This window comes from Plectropomus leopardus, chromosome 20 (genome assembly GCF_026936395.1).
Source record: "Plectropomus leopardus strain MGB_pleo_1.0 chromosome 20, ASM2693639v1, whole genome shotgun sequence".
NCBI lineage: Eukaryota > Metazoa > Chordata > Actinopteri > Perciformes > Serranidae > Plectropomus > Plectropomus leopardus.
The window spans coordinates 3,787,045-3,804,408 of NC_142195.1; the positions used below are offsets into that span (position 1 = coordinate 3,787,045).

The 17,364-nt window shown below is 37.7% G+C and overlaps 1 protein-coding gene across 2 annotated transcripts; it reads left to right on the plus strand.

Moving 5' to 3' along the window:
• The first annotated feature begins 11,762 nt into the window (after nucleotides 1-11,762).
• Nucleotides 11,763-16,587, plus strand: LOC121960043 (proteinase-activated receptor 1-like). Of its 2 annotated transcripts, XM_088071248.1 has the most exons (3): nucleotides 11,763-11,893; nucleotides 11,929-12,021; nucleotides 13,325-16,587. In XM_088071248.1, the coding sequence occupies exons 2-3, from the start codon at nucleotides 11,943-11,945 to the stop codon at nucleotides 14,569-14,571; spliced, it is 1,326 nt and encodes a 441-aa protein (XP_087927374.1). In that variant the 5' UTR covers nucleotides 11,763-11,893; nucleotides 11,929-11,942; the 3' UTR covers nucleotides 14,572-16,587. The 2 variants fall into 2 exon arrangements, with proteins under 2 accessions (XP_087927374.1, XP_042365571.2); XM_042509637.2 differs by having other exon boundaries at nucleotides 11,820-12,021.
• The last annotated feature ends 777 nt before the right edge of the window (nucleotides 16,588-17,364 follow it).

A 17,364-nucleotide genomic window follows, 5' to 3' on the forward strand; every position in this document is an offset into this window, starting at 1 on the left:
ATAATTTATTAAAATAACAAAGAAAAGATATAGAAATAAAAAAAGACATTGACATGACCTGTTAAAAGTGCTTAAAAAATCATAATTCAATAACATGATTTTAAATATGTAATTATAAATAAAGTGTTTCCCGAGCTTTTCTCCTTTTCCCCGTGGCATTTTTTCCTGAGCTTATATTAAAATAATTTCTAAATTTACTGACTTTTTTCATTTTGTGGAACAAAACTTTTTGAAAGAAATCGCTCCAGTGTCCTTAGAGTTCAAAGTTTTAAATAGTTGTGAAAGGCGTCAGAAAAAAGAAAAGTCATGTTGCACCAGGTTTCAAAGGGTTAATCTTATCTGAGTCTGAGATGTGGTAGAGATGTTTTTAGTCCCAGCATCTGTGTGACCTCAGTCACACCAGGCAGATCTGAAATATCTGCCCTCCGCCTGTGACATCACTGCTAACATGGAACTAAAAACATCAGATGACTCAAAGCGAGAGCAAACAGATGCATCTGCTCGGCGCTGCAGCTGAGTTCACCACCGTCACAAACACAACATAATGTTTGTTTACGTCAACGGGTTCTGTTTACCGTAAGATACTAAAGACAGACAATACAGAGTATAACTATACAAAAAAAATCGTATCGCTTAAAAATCACAGGATAAAAAACTACACACAACAACGCATCACAAGTGAATGATTGTCAAAATGCATGTTAAGCTGTTATAATGCCACTGTTGGGTTAAGGTTAACCATAATTCTAAACCCACATCTTATCCAAACCTTACCCTGAACCCTGAGGGGTGCGCTACACATTCACAGGAGGAAAACATTATTTGGCTGGGGAACGCATTCAGATACAGCACCGGCTCATTCTGCTGGCTACCCAACACAAACCGTATTTCAGAGCTTTGGGAAACTGCTTTTTGTTTAACTTCTTCAAAGTACACATCTGTTACTTGTTCAGTATTCATCATCTGCCACAATTCTGCTCTCTGTTTCTTACTTTCCAAGGAAGCAATAAATCAAGTTTATTTTCCGAGAGGAACAACTTGTAACCGAGCATGTGAGGAGGAAACACAAAAATAACTTATGCTATACTGGAAATGTCCTGCCGGATTTAAACTTTACCCCAAAGGATGTTGGATCCTCACAGACTGTGTGCTGTGACCTTAGAAATGTTAGAAAGAACTGCCTGTGTTCCCCACAAGATGGGGGTATATCTCTTCATTATAGGACTTATGCCTTCTGTACATTTTATGACACTGCCATCATTTTCCTCTTACAGCTACAAGTTTGGACACAATTTAGAGTGCCATGTGAAAGGAATTACTCAATTATCTCCACAGTCCCTTAAGACCCAGATGAAAGATAAACACAGATAAACGGACCATTTGGATGGTTTCCTGTACTGCTCTTTAAACGTTTCTGCAGGACTTACATAAACAGCGATAAACACTGAGGTGAATGTCAGAATTATTAAAAAATATGTATGTTTTAATTTCTTTGGAGAGAAAACACACATCAATCATTTCATATCAACATGAATGAGATGTCTCTGTGTAATGTAAAAGGCCTCTCTCTCAGTGATGACACCATAGATAATTAGCTCCTCACTTTTCCTAGTTTTGGTTTTTGTTTCACTTGACTGCAGTCATCGGTTTCTGTTTCCAGTGTCAGGAGGAGGCTGTCTACAGAGAAAAAGTTCAGAAAAACTTAACCATTCATAAAAATAAGTGTCAGAGACACAGTTAAAGAATGTTCTGGTGAACATATTGCAGATTTTGCAGCCGCAGGGACACATGTTTCCCTCTGGAGTTTGTGGAGACCAAAAACAGAGCTAAACTGTTTTTTAAAGTTAACTGCGGCTTTTTAGGCACTAAACGTGGGGGTTTTGTTGTGACGTGTCACACCCACCAGCAACTTTTGATCCTAAAAACATTCTGAAAATTGAAATTTTTCCTTTGTTCTCATATCACATTGTGGGAATGTTTTATAAAAAGAACACTCTATGACCTGACCTACGGAAGCCCTAAGCGGACGTGTTTTTTTTTTTTTTTTACAAGCCGTTTTCTCGATATAACGAGATATTATCTCGTTATAACAAGGTATTATCTCGTTATCTCGAGAAAACGGAGTTTGTTTTCCCGAGATATTATCTCGTTATCTCGAGAAAACGAACTTTGTTTTTGTTTTTTTTTTTAACTTTATTGAATGAATGTCAGAAGAAGAAGTGGCGGGTGGATGATGTGACAGCAGGTGCCGTGCGGTGTTCAGCGCGGACAAATGCCTGCAGGTTCTCGCCCCTGCACGTACCAAAAAGTACCGGAGCAACCGTATAATAATCTAGTTATGATTACTGATGAATTTGGGTGATGTGTTCCTGTAATAATCATCTTACCTTGCGCATTTGCAAGGTAAGATTCACGTCAGAAGAAGAAGTGGCGGGTGGATGATGTGACAGCAGGTGCCGTGCGGTGTTCAGCGCGGACAAATGCGCAAGGTAAGATGATTATTACAGGAACACATCACCCAAATTCATCAGTAATCATAACTAGATTATTATACTGTTGCTCCGGTGCTTTTTGGTACGTGCAGGGGCGAGAACCTGCACGCATTTGTCCGCGCTGAACACCGCACGGCACCTGCTGTCACATCATCCACCCGCCACTTCTTCTTCTGACATTCATTCAATAAAGTTAAAAAAAAAAAAAAAAAAAAGTAATATCTCGGGAAAACAAACTCCGTTTTCTCGAGATAATGAGATAATATCTCAGGAAAACAAACTCCGTTTTCTCGAGATAACGAGATAATATCTTGTTATAACGAGATAATATCTCGTTATCTCGAGAAAACGGCTTGTAAAAAAAAAAAAAAACACGTCCGCTTAGGGCTTCCGTACCTGACACCTCTAAACATCACCAAAACATCTCCAGAATGTTGCACTTCTAACATTACGTTAGCATTTAACCACGTAGAGACATTATTTGAAATGATAAACATCTTTAAAATGTTGTTTGTTAGATTACAATGTTATCTTTAAAAAAGTATTGCAATTTTTACTTAATGCCAATTTTGTGGGAATGTTCCCTTCTAGCTGGGTATACCCTCGCATCTAGTGTTTACGAGTGCACAGTTCTTTGCACTCAGCTAAATATTTCTGTATGACAGTGTTGTGGAAAAGTTGTTAAGTTTGAGTATTTTAATGTGATCAAGTCAATGTAAATTTTCCACTCTTAATCATGGCTTTAAAGGGCCGTCCATGCGCTCATAACTCATAAATACTGTAAATACAATATCACAGAGGAGCATGTGAAGGCAACATTACACTCTTGTTTGACATGTAAAATACTCTATATGAGACTAAATCATTAATCTGACAATTGTGTCTTTATCGGATTGTATTTATGGTGTTTATTTTATATATTCATGTACAATGAGCTGTGGCTCATTGAGTTCATTTCATTATTCTTCAGAGTAAAGACTGACTAAGAGTACAAGATTTTTCCAAATTAGACGATGTCAAGAGAAGTAGCGCTAACACCTGTAAATGTTCCAGAACCACCGTGAAGCTGGAGTCATCGTGTAAGAGTGAGGTCAGAGTCGTGGGGCGGATTGAGAGAGGGGAAGGAAATGTGAATAATGTGGCAAAACACTTTGTCACAAGCGTATTTTGTCAGCATGGTTTTGTGACTTGTGCTCGTGTGCCAACTTTGACTTGAGTTAACCCTTTGAAACCTGGAATGAAATCACTTTTCTTGTGTTGCGTTCTGACATCTGCAAAGGTTTAAATGTTTGAAACATAAGCCGATTGGTTTGCTTTCTTTTGAAAACTAACTAAATAGGCGAGGAGTGTCTTGGCAGGTCACAAGTTGCAGGAAATCAGTAAGTGTGGAAAAAAATCATTTTTTAAAGCAAGTGGGAAAAAAATGTCCAAAAACTAAATTTAGAATTATTATAATGTTATGTTTCAAATTGTTTTACTGAATGATTCTTATTATTTTAAAGAACTTTTTAAGTCATCTCCTTGTTTGTTTGTTTGTTGTTTTCATTTATTTTTCTTTGTTTTTTTGTTTTATTTTCTAATTTTTAGGTAATTTTCTCCTACTATATACTTTTTGGGGTCGTTTCTTATTGTATTTTCCACCTTTTTTGTTAATAGGCCAATTTCCTCAGGTTTCAAGGGGTTAAAGAAAATAATGTATAGGATTTCTTCCCAAAATTCAAGAGAAAGTCAACACTCTCACCTGGCTGTCGATGTCTCATTCCATATTTTGGATCTGACTCTTCGCCCCTCACGAGATCTCTTTTGTCACAGGCCTTGACACTGCCCTCTTCACCGCAGTGTTTGTGGGTTCGATTTCAGCCTCGGCTCTTTGATGCATGTCATCCCCTCTCTCGCCTTCACGCTTAAGCTGTCCTATCTTCAGGCAAAAAACAAAAAATAAAAAATCTTAAAAAAATAAAACAAAATAAACACAAAAGACGAAGTGACAATATGTGACGACTTGGGAAGAGAACATGTAGTCTGTTTTGTACGTATAGCCTCCACTGCAGGAGTTCTCAAAGTTTAGATGGTAGAGTGCCAATTTGGGGAGCTAGCATGTAGGGCCATCCATACTGGAAATTTAGCTCAGAACACAAGCATTCATGACAGAACGTAATTCCTTAGTATAGTGGCAGACTCGCAATATGCCATTGTCCTTCTACTGGTTTTTCATTCCTAACCTGACAGACTCTTGGTAGGGGCACGCAGTTTGACGTAGTCGCTGTGTGAAAGTGACATTAGTGACATTGACCATGATTAAAATATAATGTCTGCATTTCATGTTCATGTTCAGGCCATTGGCCTGTGGGCTGCGCTTTGAGCAATAAACATGTAGTAATAATAATAATAATAATAATAATAACGTTATTTATAAAGTGTCTTTAAAAACAGTTGTTTACAAAGTGCTTTGACAGACAAAGCAAAGGCAGGAACTAAAAAAAATAAACATCAACAATCAAGCCAAAAAGAGAAAGGTGTATGTATTTTGTTCAGTCAAAAAGGCCAGAACAAAATACATATACAAAGGTCAACAAGAATAAAGCACATTTTTAGAAGTTTTTAGAAAATATAAAAATAAATGCAATAAAAGACAATAGAAATAAATAAAAGAGGTAATCTAACAAGATGACAAGTTGACACGACATCACATCAGTGGGGTTAAAATAAAGATAGGATGATAAAAACAGATGAATAAGAGATAGATGAACAAGTAGATGACAAGATGGTAAAAGCAGGCCATAAGAATGATGGGGTACAAATACTGTAAATAGAGTAAGAGCAGTTAAATGAATAGAGAAAGAGATTTCAAAATAGAATAAAATAAAATTAAATGAAATGAAAAGTAAATAAAGGTGACATCAAATAAAAGCAAGTCTGTAAAAGGTAGTTTTAAGAAGTGACCTAAAAGATGACGGATTCTGCACGCCTAATCTCCTCAGGCAGTGTTGCTTGTCTTGTCTTGACATCGGAATGTGGCACTATACTTCCTGTTTATAGTCCCCAAAGCATCATGGCAACTGTAGTTCTTTGTTATCAAGTTCCTGAAAACCTTAATAATCATCGAGTGTGATTATCATCCAAATAGAGGTAAAACAGAAACAGTAAGAGTGACAAAACTTTCAATATAAACTTTTTTCATGTTGCACTATCAGTATGTCCCATCAATGTGTCTCTCACATGGAGCTCCAAAACTCTCCTCCATCCATTCAGACATTTACATCAAAAGCTTTCACCTCTGCCAACAACTTTGTTTCCAAAAATTCATTTGAACTGATACAAGATTGCACTTGCATGGAAAAATACAGTTTGTGTTTTTCTCACGGATGAGATACTGCTGTGGTGCACAGTGAAAAGTTGTGGCTCTCGTATCTCCATGCCACCAGCTTGGTGTGTGTGTGTCATGTGTCAAATAATGAAGTGATCGATAAGCTCCATGCTCCTTTCACCAAATATGGTGAACATCATTCAGTCTTTCAACAGCACAACTGTGGGAAAAAAAGACACATCCTGCTCCACTCTCCGAAGCACTGCACTACTGCTAATAATACTTTCTGTATATTTTGAATGCAGGACTTTTACATGTAATGGTATATTTTTAGACTGTGGTACACTGCGGAATGTCTCATCTAGTCACCGGATTGAACATACTTCCACTTCAACTTCTGCACTGCTGTTTTAAAGGTAAACTTCAGTATTTTCCAACCTGGACCACGTTTTTGGTTAGACCCACATCACCCTCTCCAAGCAGAGTTTGGATTTCTGCCATGAGGGAGGAGATATAACTTTATACTTACATTTTCTTAAACAAATATCTCAGAACATTCGTGCCATCAGCTATTGGGTTTTTAAATAAGCTTTAGGCCCTGATATCCCGTATAATCATTGATGAACCTTCAGTGTTTTATATTCATTATAATCAACTATGATGACATCTACTGCACATGTTATGTTAGATGTATTTATGCCTTTATTTATTTGTTGTATGTATTTATTATGGTGTGAATTGGTTGTGTTGGCTACTGTTGCAAAACAAGTTGCCCCTCGAGGACAATAAAGACTTTCTAATCTAATCTAAGTGACTAATTGAAACATCATTTTTGATATTGGTGCTGTATTGAGCGAACCCGCTGCAGCAAGCAGCAGCAAAAACCTGTAACCTGGACAGCGTGGCCACTGGAATCAAACACCTGCAGCTCATCTCCTCCTCATCAGCCTCAGTATAAGATGCTTCACCTTCACTTTCGGCAAAATTATTCCAGTGGTGGTTACCATCGGCCACTCTAAACTATTTATAGTTGGAATATTTGTTAAGTGTTATCACGTATATTTTCTAAGATGGCTTTGTCCTTGAGATCAGATTTTGCCAGTGTCTACTCCTCATGTCTGCGCTCATCTACAAGCAGTTCAGAGAGGATGCAGAAAGCAGAAACTACTCTGCCTGCCCACAGTCTCCATTAACCATTTTGTCTTATGCCAGCTGCCAGATGTAGAATTAAACTCACTGAACTTTTATCACGTCTTTTGAGTCTGCTTTTGGCCTCCAAATATTACCACAAACCAGCTGGATCAGCGAAAGATAAAGAAAAACATTTAACTTCTCTGTAAGGTCCAGTGATATCAGACTATTAGAATAACAATCTGAGCCTGTCAGAGGCAAAAACAAACTTTTTGTGTGGACCTAAGCTGACAGTGCACAATTGCCCGTAGGGATTACGCCTCAGCATGTTTTGCAGTCCCTCACAGTACTGTCTCACTTACACTGCACCATTTTCAGAAATTGTTGTCCCTCAGCCCACATTTATTAGACTAGAAAAAGGGAAAAGTCTTTCCTTTGTGTTTTTAAAAAAATCTGCGTTCATATGACGTTGTGAAAAAGTATACACAGATCTACAAAAACAACTGAAAACTCTGTAGTACATACTGTAGTATGCATGCCAGGTCAGTAGTCGACTGTGTAACTTTTTAGAAGAACACCACACGCCTGCACATGAAGTAGTTCAAGTAGTTCATATAAACAAGAAGACGATGGTGAATGTACGCACAAGATCACAATAGTGGTGCAATAAATCTACACTTTGCTGGTGGAGTTTTAATCTCAGTAAAATCAGAGGCTTAAACACACTTCATATTCCACAATTGTTGTTAATGTTGCACATGGATGTTTGACTGAAATGTAATGCGCATGTGCTAAGTGCAGCTATGATGTCATTGTTATCACAGGATCTGCAAATCACCAGTTAACACAGCGACAGAAAGGTCTACGTTTTCAAAAGATTACACTCTGGAACCCAGTTTGCATTTTAAGGCTCCCGAAACACTGTTGTCGTTTGAAGGAAAGGCCAAACTACAGCAAAAGTTTAACGTTTCATGCAAAAACCATAACTGTGTAACAGCTCCTTCAACATAAAATATGGGAATATAGAGTTCAGGTTAAAAAATCCTAAAGTTTCCCTTTAACCTCTCTAAAGAACCCAGAATTTAAATTCTGAAGGTCCCTTAAATTTTGATCTATGCATGCTGAGACATGCTGTTAAAGAAGTGGCTTTAAAAATGCTGCTTTCTTTAATAGATTATTTAACATCAGACACTTTCATCTGTCTGATGGAAGAAAAACCCACACTTCCTCTTTCAGAAGAATTTTCTTACACACACACACACACACACACACACACACACACACGCACACGCACACACACACACACATGCACACTGATGCATCCTATACTTACTGCTGACTGTGGTTTTCATATTTTCACACATATAATATTTTCATATTAGAGGTGAGGTATTTTGAATTCGCACCACAAACATAACTGTTTCTTTATTATTGCAGGGAGGAAACTGCTGTATCACGTACATATCATCAAACAGTGCTGAGTAAACTCTGCCGTCATTAATTAGTTTTAACCCATTGAATCTAGAGCAAATCAGTTTGATTTCTTTCAAAAACATGGGGAAAAGATAACAAGAAATTTAAGGAGACACAGTCCAAAAATGAGTGAGAAATTAGTCAAAAAGCTGAAAAAACAACAACAAACAAAACAAACAAGAACATGACCTAAAAACTGTGTGTGTGTGTGTGTATATATATATTATTTTAACATGACTATAATCACATGGTTTTCTGAACTTTTTTTCTTAAATAATTTTGCCTTTCCTCCCCCTTTTTGAAAAACTAATTCTTAGGTAATTTTCTTGTCACATTTTCCACTGAGCTGTAGATTTGCTGGTTTACTGTTGTTGATCCAGGACCATTACTGCCATGTTGATCCTGGCTCATTCGTTAATGTTGATCAAAGTCCATCAGTGCCATGTTGATCTTGGATCCTACACTGTAAAAAATAAAAAAAAACTTGTGATGATTCAGCTTGTTTTAGATAAATTTAAGGCAGCCCAGATACTGACTTTTTAAAGTTAAAACAAATACTTTCATACTGTAGTGTAAAGCATACTGCAAGTGTTTAGAATTTTTTTTCCACATCTTCCGTGCATACATGGAAGTAAGACTGCCACAAAATCAGATATTCACTTCATGCTTATCATGGCCGGCAGAGTTCTGAATCATACACCAGATGATAAAATCTGAGCTTCTGTGTGTGGGACGCTGCATCTCTCTGTCTCTTTCTGTATATCTTCACACACACCGTGGTAAACCTGGAGTCTAACCTCCTTTTAAGGAATGAATGGCAGCCAGATATTTGTGGATTTAGGGATCTCTGTTGACCTGCTGAGACACTTTTTCAGACTTTGACTGGGAACAGCCCTTTGGACATGTCATTGTTCCCCTCCATGTTTTTGTCTTTTTCTTTCCTCGGCAGTTGGACAACCCATTGTTGAGCTCACAGCTCATTCTGGCTGGACGATGCCCAGAGTACAATGAAATGTGCGAGAGTGGATACAGAAAAACAACAGGAATTGAAACACTGGCCTGGAGCTGTGCCACTGACTTCACTCTGGCCCTAATCTCCCACAGTCTGTATCCTGCCTCCTCCCAGGAGAAGGAATGAGTTCTTGTTAGTTCACGGCCAACCGAGCACGCAGCAGGAACAACATAACCTCTGAAGTAGACATCGCGTCCAGCTGCTCTTTCTCTCATGAAAGAATTTAAAGTGGCTACAATGATATATAAACTCTTTGTAACCTGAGCGAATTTACTTGATTTCTTTCAAAAACAAGGGAAGAATGCAATGAGCAACTTAACAAGACAGTAAAAAGTTACAAGAAAAAGGCAAAAGAAAAGTAAAAATACAAAAAACAAACACATAAATGAGCTAACAGTAAATGCTAAAAAAAATAATTATAATGTATGAAAAATGTATGTAATCCTGCACAGTATATCTCTAAAGACCCGTGTAAGTATTATAGGATCTGATAATTCAGATGAACTTCAGTGTCATCATTGGATATGTAAAAGAACTGTTTTTAAAAATAAGAAACAGGTCATTGTGACAAATATTTTTAGGAGGAAATGGGTTTAGTCTGTCTGTCTGTGAGCTCAGATACTGAGTCCCACTGGATATAAAGCTGAGGATGAATGAGTCAGACAACTCCCACCCCATCCTGGCCCCTCTTTTCATCTCACACAGAGAAAGTACCCAACACTTTTCTTCTCTCTTTCCAACAGTGACACTTTTTTTTTGTTTTCAGGTCTTATCTCCTGTCCTCTTGTCAGTGCTTGATAGCTACAGTTGTAGACGCCACAAGTGAACGCTAACATGGCAATATTTAACCTTGATCCCCACCATAAGCAGTGGGAACTGTCTCCCCAGAAGCAAAAAACAAGTTAATAAATATCACATGACCTCCTGGAAGTCTGAGCATGTAGTTTACAGAACCAAGTAAACAAAGAATTTAACCACATGGACAAAAAAGGAGACAGTCAGGACAGCTGCTATATCCTGAGAACATCATGATGCACTTCCCAAAACATATTTGGTTTAGTTAAAATGAAAAATTTGGGCTCTAAACTCTTCACATAAGGTCAAACGAATCGTGTTCATCATCCAAAACCTGTTCTAAAATATGTAATCTAACTGTTTTTCTGCAATTCATTGTTTATCTGTTCTGGTGCAACTGCTACAAACACAGGAAGCACTTTAGCATCTCCAGGGACTCACGTCACACACTAATGCTGTGTTTGTTTGGCTGTTCTTCCCCTAAAAGTGTGTTTTTATCCCCAAATCCAAAGAGACAATTAGAAACCACAAAACAATCGCTCTCCACTTGAATTCGCACCACAATCATAACTGTTTCTTTATAACTGCAGGGAGGAAACTGCTGTATCGTGCATATCATCAAACAGTGCTGAGCAAACGCTGCCTTTATTAATTAGTTTTAACCTGTTGAAACTACAGCAAATCAGTTTGATTTCTGTCAAAAACATGGGGAAAAGATAACAAGAAATTTAAGGAGACACAGTCCAAAAATGAGTGAGAAATTAGTCAAAAAGCTGAAAAAACAACAACAAACAAGAAAATGACCTAAAAACTGTATATATATATGTATGTGTGTGTTTGTGTGTGTATATATATATATATATATATATATATATATATATATATCCACTGAGCTGTAGATTTGCTGGTTTACTGTTGTTGATCCAGGACCATTACTGCCATGTTGATCCTGGATCATTCGTTAATGTTGATCAAAGTCCATCAGTGTCATGTTGATCCTTGATCCTACACTGTAAAAAAAAAAAAAACTTGTGATGATTCAACTTGTTTTAGATAAATTTAAGGCAGCCCAGATACTGACTTTTTAAAGTTAAAACAAATACTTTCATATTGTAGTGTAAAGCATACTGCAAGTGTTTAGAATTTTCACATCTTCAGTGCATACATGAAAGTAAGACTGCCACAAAATCAGATATTCACTTCGTGTTTATCATGGCCGGCAGAGTTCATGATACTATAATAATATCTATAAAACGTTGAAAAATAAATACATTAAAATGGGATATTGCCGCTGTAGTGAGATGGTCTGGTTCATATTTGCTCTCAGCATTATCAATTGTAATTTTCTTGTTTGCAGTCTCACCGGTTTTCAGCAGAATCACAATAATAAAACAGAACTTTGTTTTCCCAATTACCTGTTCCTGTTATGGTGCATTTAGAGCTCAAAACATTAAAGTTTTGCTTGAATTTTGCTGCTGTGTGACGGGAAAAGTGACATCAGAGCGCAGGAATGTCTCCGCGTGCAGGCTGCAGTGGATTAGTGGACGGGGGCGTTCCGGACCCTCCGGACTGTGGGCGGAAACTCAACTCTATGATACACTCACCGGACGGTGACCAGCAACAGAAACAAGCGGAGGAGGCACGAGACGCACGGAGAGCCTCAACGCGGATTATCCAAAGATATTTTATAACTCTCTCTCCTAGTTTGAAGACTTCATTTTTCGGCGGCAACATGTTTTCGGTGTGTGTCAAAATTTTGCTGTTGGTTTTGGTGTGTGCGCGTGCTGCCTCGGCTGCAAGGAGGAGCAACGGTAAGAAGATTTCAAGTTTCTGTGTAAAACAACGTTTTAAACAAGATTTTTACAAGTTTCTTAAGAAAGATGTGTAACTTTGTACAGTAAAATATTATAGAACAATTCTAATGCTGTAGCCTATTGGCTACAGTATGATAACCCTGAAAATAGAAAATTATTAAGCAAATCAATTTGATGATAGATATAAAATCGTTTAAAGTATTTGTAAAATAGATTATAATGTAAAGTAAAATATAAAGTTAACATAAAGCGCAACATTGTCAAGTAAACAGTCAGGTCCAAACCTCTCAAATATGATGATTTTGTGTGTGTGTGTGTGTGTGTGTGTGTGTGTGTGTGTGTTGCTGTTGTTGTAATAATAATAATAGTAGTAAATTGAACATCTTTAGTTTATTTGACATTTTGTTCAAACAAAAAACGCAGTAGATGACGTCACCTTTTACAGTAAATCTTTTTTAAAAACCGTTAATTGTAGCTCTATTATAAAGAATTATAGACTGAAAACAGATTAATAAAAGAGAGATCTAAAAAAAGTTCATTGTTTGATTAATGTTGTGTAAAAAAAATGCCTATCATTACCTCCCATAGCCCAAGGTGACATCATCAAACGTCTTGTTTTGTCCAACCAAAACTTCACATTAAAAATGTATTCAGTTAGCAAAAACACAAAGCCTCGAATAACATATATTTTTTTTAAGAAGCTATGATAGGTGAATACTGTACTTTTCCCCCACGATTTTTGCTGACAAAATGACTGAAAAACTTGATTTGATTATTATTATTAAACTAGTCCATCGTTTTTTGTTTACATGTAAGTCCACTCATTAATTTAAGGATGTAATGTTTTCAATGTGTGTTCAAACCATTTTTATTATTAATTAGGCTGCTACTATTCTGATATATTATTATTATGATTATTTTAATTTTTTTATTGTTAATTTATGTATTTATTTTCCAACCCAGCATAGTTTTATATGGCTCAAGTTGACACGTGCAAATTATTTTTTTTTGTCTTATACTGAGATAAGAAATTAAATTTAATAAAATGTTTTTGTTTTTTTTAAGCAAATATTCATATTTGAGAATCTGGCAACGCTAAGTTATTGGCATGTTTGTTTAAAAAAAACAAAAATCTTATAAGATTAATCGATTATCAAAAACAATCATTTTATTTTCTGTCGATTTATCAACAGGTTTTTTTCTGCTCTATAATAAAAATCTCTACATAGATAATAAATCTATCTTGGAATACCCCGATTAAACATTCTTTCACCCTGACACATTTCTTTTCTCTCTCCAGACAGTGCAATAGGGAGGACCTTTGCCGCTTCAGACCGCTCAGTCACGGTTGAACCGATACCAGACCCTGATGACCCTGATTATGATTACACACTGAACAAAACTGGTCGGGTGCGGAATGAAACAACAGTCATCAGGACGCACATCTCTGAGGAGGCGCTGCTGTTTCTAACGGGCCCCGTGTCCACTGTCCTCATCCCTTCCTTCTACACGCTGGTCTGCCTCATTAGCGTTCCCATCAACATCTGTGCCGTGCTGGCCTTTGCTCGGAGGATCCGTCCAAAGAAGCCGGCCGCCATCTACATGCTGAACCTGGCCTGCGCTGACCTCCTCTTTGCCACGCTGCTCCCCTTCAAGATCTCCTACCACTTTGCTGGCAACAACTGGATGTTCGGCCCTGTCATGTGCCGCGTGGTCACTGCAGCTTTTTACTGGAACATGTACTGCTCTGTTCTTCTCATAGCGTGCATCAGCGTGGACCGGCTTCTAGCTGTCGTCTATCCCATCGACTCTCTGGCTTGGAGAAGGCCGAGGAATGCAACCATTGCCTGCATAGCAATGTGGGTTCTCTCCTGCGCTGGTTCAGTGCCCCTTGTCCTCTCTGACCAAACATTTCACCTGGAAGAACTGGGCATCACCACCTGCCATGACATCCAGCGCACGCACGATCTAATTGGGCACTACAAGATCTACTTCATCACCCTGTGCTGCGCCCTCTTCTTCCTGCCTCTGATCGTCATTGTGGTGTCCTACACTCGGGTGATCTGGTCGCTGAGCAGGGTCCCACGCGGGGTTCCAGGTCGCTCACGCAGAAGAACAAGAGCTGTGGTGATGGCTCTGACTGTGCTGGTGATGTTCTTGCTGTGTTTTACACCCACAAACTGTCTGCTCCTGGCACACTACCTGCAGTTCAACAAGGGCGTCGAGATGAGCCAGGACACCCCCGACGGCTCCTACGCAGTCTATCTGGTCTTTATGTGTTTGGGAAGTCTTAACTGCCTCCTGGACCCTCTGGTGTACTACTTTGGATCATCACAGTGCCAGAGACAGCTGTCCAGTGCGCTTAGGTGTAAGAAGATTGTAAGGGGGAGCAGCAGCAGCCATTCGTCCTCTAATTCATGCCGATCCAGCAGCAGAACAATTCTGAAATCTGGCCGTACAGAGAACTCCACAATAAACTCTTCAGTCACCAAAACAGACTCTTTTCAAGCAAACCTCAACAGCCAGTACAAGAAGCTTCTGGTCTGATAGACTCACATGAAGCAGACATTAAGGCTTGTCCATTTTGGTTAATTTAGCTTTTGATAGGCCGACACCCATTAACTAGTAACTAAGTGGTTATTTTTTAAGAAACAAAGGAAGTCTATTACAAGTGGCATTTTGTTTGCGGTGCTCCATTGCCTCAGTGAGCTTTAGCACCACATTCCAAAGCGCTATCCATTTAAAGGTGGTGATATTTGAATGTTTGTGACATAAATGTCTTAACTTTTATGTTCTGTTTGCTTTGTTGACACATTAACATGTGAAAACATGCCCATTAGGCTTGGGCAGTATCTAATTTTCCATATCCTCATACCAATCTTGAAAATTATACGGTATATAAATATATGTCATATATATATATATAAGTCTTATACCATAAATGGCCCAAAAATAAACTACTACTACCGTAGTCTATTCTGGTATACCCTCACTCATATACTCTGGTATATCCTGGTATACCTCAACACTGTGATAGCAACTAAGTGTAATACCCATCGCCCAATCTTTGAGGTGAAGCTCATTAGGCAATCAGCTGGTAAAGCTGCCGAGGTGCCGGAGCACATTGCTACAGGAAATAATGCCCATTCCAGTTTGACCCAATCAGTATACACCTTCATTTTGACCACAAAATCCCTATAGCATTGTTGACTATGTTAGCATCACAAGACATGCTGACAGTGCTAACAGCGGCGACCATGGTAACAGTGAGAGCACAGTAAACAAATGGGCTTTGCAGCTCAAAACTGAACTGCTTGCTCAATGTGGTGAGCTTGGGGATAACTGGAGGATGGGCACAATATTTCCAAAGCAACGTTGTTGGGTGAGAATGGCATTATTAGCTGTAAATTGCAGAATTTGCAACACTAGTTAACTAACTTTAGCTCCTACTTAGCCCGGTTCAGATTTACTGCAGTTAACCAAGGAGTAAAAATGAACCTGTAGACTGACGTGTAAATGGTTAGAAATCTTCTCGGCAGTTAATTGACATTTAAAAGTTAACCGTTCAAAGTGACTTAACTGACTCCTACCTGTGATTTTAAGAAATATTTTATTATGAAGGCCGAGTAAAAGCAGCTAAAGAGCACAGAGTTAATCTGCAGAGTTTATCTATCTGTATATTATTTCCTGATTAAAATAAGGGGAGGATAATTCAACCTATCATGCCAAAAGAAATACCTAAAACTCTTGGTTTCATAACAATGTGCCATGGCAGACGCACATGCCTTTGGACTTATAAATAAAGTAAAAAACGGACAGAAGGAAGGAAGAAAGTGAGATTAGATAAGAATGTGTTTTCTAGAACAATGTCGCTGAACATTTGATACTATGAAATGCTTTTATTTTTGCACTGTATATATGTAAGAGCGTATAAACTGCAAGATAACATGTTGGTATTACATTTAATGGAAGCAAATTGCTTTCTATTTTGTCTTTTTGTGTATTTTTCAATATGTATTTTTTGCTAAAAAGCGTATTTCAAAGCACTTATGTTTCACCTTTGCAAAGCTGTCATTCGTGTTTTACTTTGTACTCAGAAATATATTTTTACTACCTTTTTTGTTACCACTTTTGGTCTCTGAATATAATATTGTAATAGTGTTTTAAAGATAACCAATGCATATTTGTTTCATGCTGCTCTCTGTTGGTCGGAATTGTGAAGTACTTAAAGTGTATCATATATGAGGCTGTTGCACCATTGTTCAGGTTCTTTTCTCCTCCAGCAGATAGCGCCACTGTTCTGTTAATTAAAGGTAACCTGAAGGATAGAATCTGACCTCAACTACCACTTTCTCACTGTGTACTATTCACATAATCAGAAATCTTGTCATAGTGCAAAGGAACTACTGACTGAATAAATAGCACTTGAATATCAATCCCAGCCAACACAGCTGGCTATTCTGTAGTTTATTTCACTTCTTTGAAGCAGTCTTATTTTTCTTTCAATATTCTTATGATACTGTCAAATCACAAAATTAAAAAATAAAAAATTGCCAATCACAATTTTTCAAATTCTGATCAAGAACATAAAACAGAGGGTCACACTGGGACAGTCTGCATGATGGATGACACAACGCACGTTTTTCATCATTAGGAAACAGTGAACAAAGACGCGTCTATTTGGGCAACCACACAGTAACCAAACTCTAACACTGCACTTAATAATAGCACGCTGCATCACACAGGCTGCACACACTCACCCTTGTGCATATTTTCACATATAAAGGCATGAAGTAGCTTCTGTTCTGCATTCTTCATAAGGTCACAGGTAATGAAGGAGAAAACAGAAGTGGGCCCAGCCGTGATCTTAATTATATTTAAGGAAATGCTCCTGTTGGTCCTATTATGCTTGTTTTTTATAAATGACATGTATTCTGAAGTCAGTGTGGAAGATGTATCTTTTTAGTAACAGCAGCAGTACTGTGTAAAAATACTTTGTTGCAAGTAAAAGTTCCAAATTCATACTGTACTGATGTAAAAGTACAAAAGAAAAAGCAAATACAGAAAGAAAAATGTAGAATGGCCAATTTCAGAGCAGCATATATACAGTATATATTGCTAGATTATTATTATTGATGCATTATATTTGTTAATCACTTAAATGGGCTAATTTAAACTACTGTGTATTAGCCTGAGTAATTCAATCCGTAATAATATATCATAAATCATTAACTGATATATATTTTGAATAAATAATCTCTGTAAAGTAATAAAATGTGTCAAATTATTGTTGCAGAGTAAAAAGTACAATATTAGCCTTTGAAATGTAGTGTGATGTAG